Here is a 12,015-nt window from a genome sequence, read left to right on the forward strand (position 1 = left end):
TTTTAGAATTGATAGTGGGGGGAGGAGGAAGGTCTTGCAGAAGGAGGTGTTTTAGGGTTTGCTTCTCAGGATTTGTGTCAGATAGAAGGATTTGTGTGAGATATACATATATGGAGATGTGTGTAAGAGATGGAGAGATGTAAGGAGCTGTGTGTGTGAGAGAGAGATGTAAGGAGCTGTGTGTGTGAGAGAGAGATGTGAGGAGCTGTGTGTGTGTGAGAGAGAGATGTGAGGAGCTGTGTGTGTGTGAGAGAGAGATGTGAGGAGCTGTGTGTGTGAGAGAGAGATGTGAGGAGCTGTGTGTGTGTGTGAGAGAGATGTGAGGAGCTGTGTGTGTGTGTGAGAGAGATGTGAGGAGCTGTGTGTGTGTGTGAGAGAGAGATGTGAGGAGCTGTGTGTGTGTGAGAGAGAGATGTGAGGAGCTGTGTGTGAGAGAGAGATGTGAGGAGCTGTGTGTGTGTGTGAGAGAGAGATGTGAGGAGCTGTGTGTGTGTGTGAGAGAGATGTGAGGAGCTGTGTGTGTGAGAGAGAGATGTGAGGAGCTGTGTGTGTGTGAGAGAGATGTGAGGAGCTGTGTGTGTGAGAGAGAGATGTGAGGAGCTGTGTGTGTGTGAGAGAGATGTGAGGAGCTGTGTGTGTGAGAGAGAGATGTGAGGAGCTGTGTGTGTGAGAGAGAGATGTGAGGAGCTGTGTGTGTGAGAGAGAGATGTGAGGAGCTGTGTGTGTGAGAGAGAGAGATGTGAGGAGCTGTGTGTGTGTGAGAGAAAGAGATGTGAGGAGCTGTGTGTGAGAGAGAGAAAGAGATGTAAGGAGCTGTGTGTGAGAGAGAGAAAGAGATGTGAGGAGCTGTGTGAGAGAGAAAGAGAGATGTGAGGAGCTGTGTGTGTGTGAGAGAGAGATGTGAGGAGCTGTGTGTGTGAGAGAGAAAGAGATGTGAGGAGCTGTGTGTGAGAGAGAGAAAGAGATGTAAGGAGCTGTGTGTGAGAGAGAGAAAGAGATGTGAGGAGCTGTGTGAGAGAGAAAGAGAGATGTGAGGAGCTGTGTGTGTGTGAGAGAGAGATGTGAGGAGCTGTGTGTGTGAGAGAGAAAGAGATGTGAGGAGCTGTGTGTGAGAGAGAGAAAGAGATGTGAGGAGCTGTGTGAGAGAGAAAGAGAGATGTGAGGAGCTGTGTGTGTGAGAGAGAGATGTGAGGAGCTGTGTGTGTGTGAGAGAGAGATGTGAGGAGCTGTGTGTGTGTGAGAGAGAGATGTGAGGAGCTGTGTGTGTGTGAGAGAGAGATGTGAGGAGCTGTGTGTGTGAGAGAGAGATGTGAGGAGCTGTGTGTGTGTGAGAGAGAGATGTGAGGAGCTGTGTGTGTGTGAGAGAGAGATGTGAGGAGCTGTGTGTGTGTGAGAGAGAGATGTGAGGAGCTGTGTGTGTGAGAGAGAGATGTGAGGAGCTGTGTGTGTGAGAGAGAGAAAGAGATGTAAGGAGCTGTGTGTGTGAGAGAGAGATGTGAGGAGCTGTGTGTGTGAGAGAGAGAAAGAGATGTAAGGAGCTGTGTGTGTGAGAGAGAAAGAGATGTAAGGAGCTGTGTGTGAGAGAGAGAGAGAGACGTGAGGAGCTGTGTGTGAGAGACACAGACAACCCAAAGCAAAACTAAGCCAAACCTGAGGTCTGTGGGGCGTGGAGGGGAAGGGATGGGGGCGTGGAGCTGGTGCTGAGAATTTCCCAGTGCCAGATGCATGAATTAATTCGTTTTCTTTCCCTGGCAGGTTTAGAAGTACTTAGCCAGGAGTTTGTCAGCAGGTAGGCAGGAGGATTTGAGCTTGGCAGAGCCAAAAGGCTGCAGGATGGGAGCTGTAGGGTTTGGCTCAGCCTTTTCTGCTCTCCTCTGCTTGCTGCTGGCAGGCAGCAGCCTTTGCTGGGGGCTGCAATGCAAGGAGCACCAACACGTCTACAGCGGGAGGTGCTGCAAGGACTGTCCCCCTGGTAAGTGCTTTCTTGTTGGCTTTGGGTTGGGTTTGTCAGGGGTATTTGGCTTATCTCTTGGTTTCTAGACACCAACCCCTCCCCACCCCCCATTGAGGCTAAAAAGCAGCAGGATGCAAATCACAGGCTCACAGGATCTCAGGGGTTGGAAAGGACCCCAAGAGATTGAGTCCAAGCCCCGTGCCAGAGCAGGACCATCCAATCTAGCTCAGGTCACACAGGAACATATCCAGACAGGCTTTGAAAGGTTCCAGAGAAGGAGACTCCACAGCCTCTCTGGGCAGCCTGTGCCAGGGCTCTGGGACCCTTCCAGGCAAGAAGTTCCCCCTTGTGCTGAGCTGGAGCCTCCTGTGCTGCAGCTTCCATCCATTGCTGCTTGTCCTGTCCCAGGGAGCAGTGAGCAGAGCCTGTCCCCCCCTCCTGACCCCCAGCCCTCAGAGAGTTATAGACATTGATTCAATCCCCTCTCAGTCATCTCTTCTCCAGCCTAAGCAGCCCCAGGTCCCTCAGCCTCTCCTCACCAGGCACTGCTCCAGTCCCCTCATCATCCTCACAGCCCTCCCTTGGACCCTCTCCAGCAGGTCCCTGTCCCTTTTCAGCTGGGGACCCCCAAATTGAAGGCAGCACTCCAGAGGAGGTCTCAGCAGGGCAGAGAGCAGAGGAGGAGGAGGAGAACCTCCCTGGATCTGCTGGGCACACTCTGCTGAATGCCCCCCAGGATCCCATTGCCCTTCTTGGCCAGCAGGGCACATTGCTGCCCCGTGGTTAAGTTCTTATCCACCAGCACTGCCAGGTCCCTCTCCACAGGGCTGCTCTCCAGAAATATTCATGTCTAGGAGGCTTAAGGTGGAGAGAAAATGTTTGCTGAGGAGACTTCTGTTGATGCAGATGGATAAGGATTAGTTCTGTGAACTCCCAAGCTTAGGAAAGTTCTCTCTTTGGAAGTGCTGCATGGTGGGAGGGGGTGGGAGAGGGCTGAAGGAGCCCTCCTGGCCCTGGTGCTTGATGACAGGGAAGGACTTCTGGGGGGATGGAGTGGTTGGAGGGTACCTGGGGGAGCAGTGACCATGAAATGAGAGTTACCAGTTCTCAGGACAGAAAGGGAGGGGTGGGGGTCAGCAGAACCCCACCTTGGGCTCCCTATGACAGCCACCTGGAGCCCCTGAAAGGTCTGGAGGTGCTGGAAGGTGCCCAGAGAAGGGCCACGAGGATGAGCAGAGGGCAGGAGCTATGGGGACAGGCTAAAGGAGTTGAGGCTGTTCAGTCTGAAGAGAAGGCTCTGAGGAGACCTTCTTGTGGCCTTGCAGTATCTGAAGGGGGCTACAGGAAAGCTGGGGAGGGACTTTGTAGGCTGTCAGGTGGTGATAGGACTGGGGGGAATGGAACAGAGCTGGAAATGGGGAGAGTCAGCCTGGATGTTAGGAAGAAGTTGTTCAGCATGAAGATGCTGAGAGCCTGGCACAGGTTGCTCAGGTTGGTGGTGGAATCCTCATCCTTGGAGGTCTTTAAAGCCAGGCTGGATGTGGCTCTGAGCAGCCTGGTCCAGTGTGAGGTGTCCCTGCCCATGGCAGGGGGGTTGGAGCTGGATGATCCTCGAGGTCCCTTCCAGCCCTGGCAATTCTGTGATTCCATCTTTAAATAACTCTTCTGTGGGGTTCAGCTTCAGCCTGGTGCCCTTTGCCTGGGGAAAAGGGAGACTCAGAACCCTTTGGGCCAGAAATGGTCTTTAAGATCATCCAGCCCAACCCTTCCCTAAGTCTGCTGAGTTGGGCAGTTAGCATCCTGAGTTAGCTGGGGCTGAACCCTGTCCCTCAGCACCACATCTCTGCCTCTTGGGAACCCCTCCAGGGATGGATGTTCAACCACCTTCCCTGGGCAGCCTGTGCCAGGCTTTGAGAACCCTTTCAGGGAAGAAACTCCTTCCCCTCAGGTGCAACCTGAGGCCATTTCCTCCTGCCCTCGATGGCCTCATTTGTGTCGCTGTCCTTTGGCTATCACAGAAAGCAGCCCAGAAACCTTGAGCAAGGACTGCAACCAGGTTAATTCTGGTCCTAGAAGTGGTCTCCTTTGAGCTTTCTTTTCTTGCCAGGTGTCCTTGGTGTCTTTTTTTAAGGGAAAAGGCTTCATTCTTCTGAGTAATTCAGACTGAGCCAAGAGTAGCTCGACAGGAAATGTTTGTTTCCTTCTTTATCATTGTAGGAGCTGAATGAATCTGAGCTGTGGGGGTTGCATGCATGTGTGTGGGGCTTTCCCACCTCTCTCTCTCTCTGAAGGCAGTGCAGTGTTGAGGAGCACAAATCACAGGAGTCACAGAAACACTCAGCTTGGCAAAGCCTCTCAGCATCACCAAGGCCAACCCAGAACCCTACCCTGCAAGGTGCACCCCAAACCACAGCCCCCAAGCACCACATCTGAGCCACTTTTAAACACCTCCAGGACTGGGGACTCCAGCAGCTCCCTGGGCAGCCCATTCCAGTGCCTGAGCACTCTTGCTAGGGAGAAAAGTGTTCCTCATAGCCAATCTAAGCCTGCCCAGTGGCAGCTTGAGGCCATTCCCTCTTGTTCTGTCACTGCTTGTGAGAAGAGACCAGCAGCAACCTCTCCACAGCCTCCCTGGGCAGCCTGTGCCAGGGTCTCAGCACCCTCAGCCTGTGCCAGGGTCTCAGCACCCTCAGCCTGTGCCAGGGTCTCAGCACCCTCAGCCTGTGCCAGGGTCTCAGCACCCTCAGCCTGTGCCAGGGTCTCAGCACCCTCACTGTAAAGAGCTCCTTCTTCATCTCCAGTCTCAATCTGCCCTCCTCCAGCTTCAATCCAATCCCTCTCATCCCATCACTCCCAGCCCTTGTCAAAAGTCCCTTCCCAGCTCTCTTGGACCCCCTTCAGGTCCTGGCAGGCTGCTCTAAGGTCTCCCTGGAGCCTTTTCTTCTCCAGGCTGAACACCCCCAGCCCCCACAGCCTGCCCTATAGCAGAGATGCTCCAGCCCCTCTGGACCTGCTCCATCAGATCTGTGTCCTTCCTGTGGTGAGTGCCATGGGCAGGGACACCTCTCACCAGCCCAGGTTGCTCAGTGCCTCATCCAACCTGGCCTTGAGCACCTCCAGGGAGGTTGTGGAGCACAGAAGCACCCAATGTGATCTTTGATCACATTGGGTGCTTCTGTGCTCCACAACCTCCCTGGGCAACCTGTGCCAGTGTCTCACCACCCTCAACCTGTGCCAGTGTCTCCCCACCCTTGCTGCAAAGAACTTCTTCAGCCAGAGCTGAGTGGAAAGGTCACTTTCTGGCCACTCCTGCATGCAAATGCATGAGAAGGAAGAGGAATTCCTCCTGCTGCCAACCAGTTTCCCCTCCCTACGTGGCCTTTCTCCTAGGTGAGGGGATAAAATCTCGCTGCACTGCCAAGCAGGACACAGTCTGCAGCCCCTGCCGGGAGGAGTACTTCAGCAGCAAGCACAGCCACAAGTTCTGCAGCAGCTGCACCGTCTGTGACACCTGTGAGTCCCCTCTGCACAGCTCACTGCTCCTGCCACCTCTGGCATCCACTCTCCCTCTGCTTTCTCACCTTGGGCTGCTCCTCAAAGGCTGATTGCTCAAAGCCTCTCCCTTGAGATGAGCCCAAAGGCTGAGGGACCAATGCAGTAGCTGCTGCCAGGGAGTCACTGGGGGCAGAAAGATCACTGAGCCTTCACCTTGAAGTCATTCCAGCCATGCTCCCAGGGCTGGGTGGGGGATGTGGGTGCTGCCCTGGGGCTGGATGGGGGATGTGGGTGCTCCCCGGGGCTGGATGGGGGATGTGGGTGCTCCCCAGGGGGGGATGGGGGATGTGGGTGCTCCCCGGGGCTGGATGGGGGATGTGGGTGCCCCAGGCATGGGAGATGTGGGTGCTCCCCCGGGGCTGGATGGGGGATGTGGGTGCTCCCCCGGGGCTGGATGGGGGCTGTGGGTGCCCCCAGGGCTGGATGGGGGCTGTGGGTGCTCCCCCGGGGCTGGATGGGGGCTGTGGGTGCTCCCCCGGGGCTGGATGGGGGCTGTGGGTGCTCCCCCGGGGCTGGATGGGGGCTGTGGGTGCTCCCCCGGGGCTGGATGGGGGCTGTGGGTGCTCCCCCGGGGCTGGATGGGGGCTGTGGGTGCTCCCCCGGGGCTGGATGGGGGCTGTGGGTGCTCCCCCGGGGCTGGATGGGGGCTGTGGGTGCTCCCCCGGGGCTGGATGGGGGCTGTGGGTGCTCCCCCGGGGCTGGATGGGGGCTGTGGGTGCTCCCCCGGGGCTGGATGGGGGCTGTGGGTGCCCCCCCGGGGCTGGATGAGGATGTGGGTGCCCCCAGGGCTGGATGGGGATTTGGGTGCCCCCAGGGCTGGATGAGGATGTGGGTGCCCCCAGGGCTGGATGGGGATGTGGGTGCCTCCCTTAGGAGCCTTTTCCAGCCTTTGAGAACCCTGCCAGTGAAGAAGTTTCTTCTCACATCCAGCCCAAGCTTCTCCTGGTAGAACCTGAGGCCACCTCCTCTCATCCTGTTGCTAGGGCAAAGGATCTGACTTCCACCTCCCCCCAACCTCTATTCAGGGAGTTGTAGAGAGTGAGAAGGTTCTGCCCTCCTGGGAAGGTCCTGGCTGGCACTGGTGGCAGAGCCTTTGAAGGGCAGCAGCCTGGCACTGGCACTGCCTAAAACCTGCTGCTTTCCGACCTGCTGCTTAACCTCTGCTCTCTGCAGCTGCTTTTGCATACAGCATTTGGGCACTGGGTGACTTTTTTTTTCCCCCCTCTCCTCTCTTTTCTTGCCTCTCCCTCACCCTGGATTCTGCTGCCAGGGAAGGGCAGTGTGGAGGTGAAGAAGTGTGAGAAGACCTCAGACAGACTCTGCAGGTGCCGTGCAGGTTACATGCCAGTGGTGGGCAGCAGGCCAGGAAGTGGTAAGGCAGTGATGTGTCAGGCTCCCCAAACTTCTGCTTCCACTTCAGAGGAGAGGCTTGTTCCAGCTCCTCTGAGAGCCTTCCTCACTTACCCTCTGGCTGTTTCCACACCAGTGCTGCAGCAGCCTCACTCTGCACGGCCTGGCTGAGAAACAGCATCAGAGAATCAGGCAGGCTGGAAGAGAGCTCCAAGCTCAGGCAGCCCAACCTAGCACCCAGCCCTGGCCAATCACCCAGACCATGGCACTAAGTGCCCCATCTAGTCTGTTCTTGAACCCCTGTCCAGGGATGGCAACTCCACCACCTCCCTGGGCAGCCCATTCCAATGCCAATCACTCTCTCTGGCAACAACTTGGTGCTCTCCATGCTGATATCCATGGGGAGGGAGCAGGGAGAATCACAGAATGTCAGGGGCTGGAAGGGACCTCCAAAGATCATAGAATCAATCAGGTTGGATGATCTTGTCCAGCCCCTCTGCCAGAGCAGGAGCAGCCAGAGCAGATCCCACAGGAGCACATCCAGGTGGGGGTTGAATATCTGCAGAGAGGGAGACTCCACAGCCCCCCTGGGCAACCTGTGCCAGTGTCTCACCACCCTCAATCTGTGCCAGTATCTCCCCAGCCTCCCTGCCAAGGCTGTTGTGTTACTCCTGACCCAGTGCCCATGATTTTAGGAGCCTGCTCTATGAGCTGGGCACTGCCATGAGCTGTTGCTGTGCTCTCTCTGTCACTGCCATGAGCTCAAGCTCTGCCTCTTTCTTTTTCCCCAGTGTGCTCACCATGTCCTGAAGGATTTTACTCCCTGGGGCACAATGAAAACTGTCAGCCTTGGACCAAGTAGGTATCCCTGACCCAAAGAGGTTCAGAGCAGCATTTTTGGGCTGGTGATGCCCAAATGGCTGTGTGCAGAGTAAACCTAGAGTAGGTGCAATGCAACCATGCTCCTTGAAGGTTGATAGAATGCTTTGGATTGGAAGGGGCCTTAAAGATCAGCCAGTTCCAACCCCCCTGCCATGCCCAGGGACACCCTACCCTAGAGCAGGCTGCACACAGCCTCAGTCAGCCTGGCCTCAAACATCTCCAGCCATGGGGCCTCAACCATCTCCCTGGGCAACCCATTCCAGCCTCTCACCACCCTCATGCTGAAGAACTTCCTCCTAACATCCACTCTAAATCTCCCCATTTCCAGCTTTGTTCCATCCCCCCCAGTCCTATCACTCCCTGACAGCCTAAAAAGTCCCTCCCCAGCTTTCTTCTAGCCCCCTTCAGATACTGAAAGGCCACAATAAGGTCACCTCAGAGCCTTCTACTCTCCAGACTGAACAGCCTCAACTGCCTCAGTCTCTCCTCATATCAGAGCAGCTCCAGCCCTCTGAGCATCACTCTGATGATCTCAGCCTCTCCTCATAGAAGAGTTCCTCCAGCCCTCTGAGCATCACTCTGATGATCTCAGTCTCTCCTCATAGAAGAGGTCCTCCAGCCCTCTGAGCATCACTCTGATGATCTCAGCCTCTCCTCATAGAAGAGTTCCTCCATCCCTCTGAACATCACTCTGATGATCTCAGCCTCTCCTCACAGCAGAGGTCCTCCAGCCCTCTGAGCATCATTCTGCTGATCTCAGCCTCTCCTCACAGCAGAAGTCCTCCAGCCCTCTGCTCTCTAATGTATTTTCCATCTCCAGCTGCAGCCTCCTCGGGAAAAGAACCCTGCAAGCAGGAACCCAAACGACTGATGCTGTGTGCAGCAACTCTGCCACCCACCCAGCCCCTCCTGCCAGTGCCACACCTGCTCTGAACCTCTCCACCACCTCTGACCACAAGGACAACGTGTCCATAGCAGCCTTCTCACCATCCAGCCCCAGCCTGGTCCCTTCCATCTGCCGGGACACAAACCGCAGCCCCGTGGAAACCAACTGGGGTAAGGAGAGGGAATGGCCAAGTTGAGGCTCTCTGTTTGCTGGGGGCTGGGCAGGAGCTTTTCACCTGAAGCTGGTTTTGCTGGAAGGGAAAAGCACTCCCCCTCAGCAGCCCTGCCTGTGGTGCAGTCAGACATGCCCAGCATTCCAGGTCTCTAGCAGCTGGGGACTTGGCTGTGCTTCAGGAGCACTCCTGGGGTTCTAGGGGCAAAGGTTCATAGGATGGGTTGGGGTGGAAGGGACCTCAAAGCTCAGCCAGTTCCAATGCCCTGCAATATGCAGGGACACATCTCACCAGTCCAGGTTGCTCAAGGTCTTATCCAACCTGGCCTTGGATGCTTCCAGGGAGGTTGTGGAGCACAGAAGCACCCAATGTGATCAAAGATCACATTGGGTGCTTCTGTGCTCCACAACCTCCCTGGGCAACCTGTGCCAGTATCCACAAAGTCCCTGGAAGAGACCTCCAAGCTCATCCAATCCAACCTAGCACCCAGCCCTGGCCAATCAACCAGACCATAGAATCAAGCAGGTTGGAAGAGACCTCCAAGCTCAGCCAGTCCAGCCTAGCACCCAGCCCTGGCCAATCAAGCAGGTTGGAAGAGAGCTCCAAGCTCATCCAATCCAACCTAGCATCCAGCCCTGTGCCATCAAGCAGGCTGGAAGAGACCTCCAAGCTCAGCCAGTCCAGCCTAACACCCAACCCTGTCCAATCAACCAGACCATGGCAGAAGTCCCTCCCCAGCTCTCCTGCAGCTCCTTCAGCCACTGGCAGGCTGCTCTAAGGTCTCCCTGGAGCCTTCTCTTTTCCAGGCTGAACAGCCCCAACTCTTCCCAGCCTGTCCCCACAGGGGAGCTTCTCCAGTCCCTCTGACCATCCTCCCAGCCTCTTCTGGACCTGCTCCAGCAGCTTCACCTCCTCCTGATGCTGGGGCCCCCAGAACTTGGGTGTTGGTAGCTTGTTGATGGAGGCAGCAGCTTCCTCCCCTTGCAGCTGGAAAGCCATGGAAACTCCAGCTGGAACCATCCATCTGTGGGTTTAGTGTATTTATGGGCTTGCTTTTTTCCCCTCCTCCAGGATCTTTATCCCTTATCCTCATCTGCCTGGTCCTGCTCCTGGTGAGTGGCATGTCCATCCTCCTGCTGATCATCCAAGCAGCCAGAAAACAGAGCAAGAAGAGGCCTTGCAGGAGCAACCTGCAGCGTGAGTTGTGCTTTCCCTGCCACAACAGGGAAGGTTTCTTTGTGGTCTTAAAGGGGTTGGGTAGCATCCTAGAATGGGGTCAGGTTGGAGGGGACTTGACAGGAGCCTTCAGGAGCTTACCAGGAATCTTGGGGCAAGTTTGAGTTCTAGCAGAGACAGAAGTAGACACAGAATGGGTTGGGTTGGAAGGGACCTCAGAGATCATCAACCCCAACCTCACTGCCATGGGCAGGGACACCTCTCAACTAGATTTGGCTGCTCAGAGCCTCCTCCAGCCTGGCCTTGAACAGCCCCAGGCAGGAGGCATCCACAGCCTCCCTGGGCAGCCTGTTCCAGACTCTCACCACCCTCATACTGCAGAGCTTCTTCCTCAGCTCCAGTCTCACCCTGCTCTGCCTCAGCTTCAAACCATTCCCCCTTGCCCATCTCTAGCCCCCCTCACATAAAGTCTCTCTGCAGCCTTCCTGCAGGTTCCTGCCCCTTCTGCTCTGCAAGGTAATCATTTTGTTTCCATTGTCTGCCTTTCAGAACCACAGAGCTGTCGAGTTCCTATCCAGGAGGAGCAAAGTGACTGCAATTCCACTCTGATCAAGAACTGAGCCCCCTCAGGTTCCCCTGCCCTGCACCTCTGAGCCGCTCGCTGCTGCCCTGTGCTGTGGCAGCATTCTGGGGCTGCCCCTGGGGCTGTGGGCAGCTGTTCCACTGCCCTGCAGTTCCTTTGGCTCTCCTCCAGTGGCCCCTTTGGCATTATGCCCTGTGGGAGTAGCTGTTCTTGGTGGGGGGGCTCATGAGGCTGTCTCTGGCAGGTGCTGCCTGCAGCACCCCAATGGCAGGGTTGAGTCGGTGCAGCTCTCAGTGTGCTCCCAGCCAGTGCTGTGTGCAGGGATAGGCTCTGGGCTGCAGAAAGCACTTTGGGAAGCTCTGAGAGCTGCTCCCTGGGCAGACAGAAAAGCAGGCAAGTAGAAAGCTCTGCTTCCTGACTGACTTCCTACCTTGTGTTGCAGTTCACAGGTGTCAGGGATTGGAAGGGACCCAAAGAGCTCATTGAGTCCAACCCCCTGCTAGAGCAGGACCACACAGTGTAGCTCAGGGCACACAGGAACACATCCAGACAGGCCTGGAGAGGCTCCAGAGAAGGAGATTCCACAACCCCTCTGGGGAGCCTGGTCCAGTGCTCTGGGACCCTTACAGGTGGTGCAGCACTGGGGCAGGCTGCTCAGAGAGGTTGTGGAGTCTCCCTCTCTGGAGCTGTTCCAAACTCACCTGGATGCCATCCTGTGCCACCTGCTCTAGGTGACCCTGCTGTGGCAAGGGGATTGGGCTGGATGATCTCCAGTGCTCCCTTCCAGCCTCTCTCATTCTGAGATTCTACCCTTACTGCTCAGGAGCAAAAGCAACAAAGATCAGTGTGCTCTGGCAGCCCAGAGAGCAACCTGAGCCTGGGCTGCATGCAGCAAGAGCAGGGTGAGGGAAAGGGATCCTGCCCCTCTGCTCTGCACTACTGAGACCCCACCTGGAGTACTGCATCCAGTTCTGGAGCCCCTGGGAAAAGAGAGCTGTGGATGTGCTGGAAGGTGTCCAGAGAAGGGCCAGGAGGATGAGCAGAGAGCTGGAGCTGCTCTGCTGTGAGGAGAGAGTGAGGGAGCTGGGGCTGTGCAGTCTGGAGAGGAGAAGGCTCTCAGGTGACCTTCTTGTGGCCTTTCAGTATCCTAAGGGATATCAAAGGCTCACAGGATGTCAGGGGTTGGAAGGGACCCCAAGAGATCAATTCCAACTCCCCTGCCAGAGCAGGACCATCCAATGTAGCTCAGGGCACACAGGAACACATCCAGACAGGGCTGGAAAGGCTCCAGAGAAGGAGACTCCACAGCCTCTCTGGGCAGCCTGTGCCAGGGCTCTGGGACCCTTCCAGCAAAGAAGTTCTTCCTCATATTGAGCTGGAGCCTCCTGTGCTGCAGCTTCCATCCATTGCTGCTTGTCCTATCCCAGGGAGCAGTGAGCAGAGCCTGTCCCCCTTCC

The 12,015-nt window shown here is 56.3% G+C and overlaps 1 protein-coding gene across 1 annotated transcript; it reads left to right on the forward strand.

The window, feature by feature from the left end:
- Positions 1-1,696: 1,696 nt before the first annotated feature.
- Positions 1,697-11,030, forward strand: TNFRSF4 (TNF receptor superfamily member 4). The gene is made up of 7 exons (XM_064171943.1): positions 1,697-1,972; positions 5,345-5,467; positions 6,780-6,881; positions 7,651-7,717; positions 8,562-8,797; positions 9,871-9,996; positions 10,525-11,030. Exons 1-7 carry the CDS (start codon positions 1,834-1,836, stop codon positions 10,593-10,595), a joined length of 864 nt encoding a protein of 287 aa, XP_064028013.1. The 5' UTR covers positions 1,697-1,833; the 3' UTR covers positions 10,596-11,030.
- The last annotated feature ends 985 nt before the right edge of the window (positions 11,031-12,015 follow it).

The sequence above is a fragment of the Pogoniulus pusillus genome, chromosome 36 (genome assembly GCF_015220805.1).
Source record: "Pogoniulus pusillus isolate bPogPus1 chromosome 36, bPogPus1.pri, whole genome shotgun sequence".
NCBI classification, from domain to species: Eukaryota; Metazoa; Chordata; class Aves; order Piciformes; family Lybiidae; genus Pogoniulus; species Pogoniulus pusillus.

Coding starts and splice junctions, on each gene's coding strand:
- TNFRSF4 (XM_064171943.1), top strand. CDS start 1,834: ATGGGAGCTGTAGGGTTTGGCTCAGCCTTTTCTGCTCTCCTCTGCTTG. Junction 5,468..6,779: donor CTGCACCGTCTGTGACACCT/GTGAGTCCCCTC, acceptor TTCTGCTGCCAG/GGAAGGGCAGTGTGGAGGTG. Junction 6,882..7,650: donor GGGCAGCAGGCCAGGAAGTG/GTAAGGCAGTGA, acceptor CTTTTTCCCCAG/TGTGCTCACCATGTCCTGAA.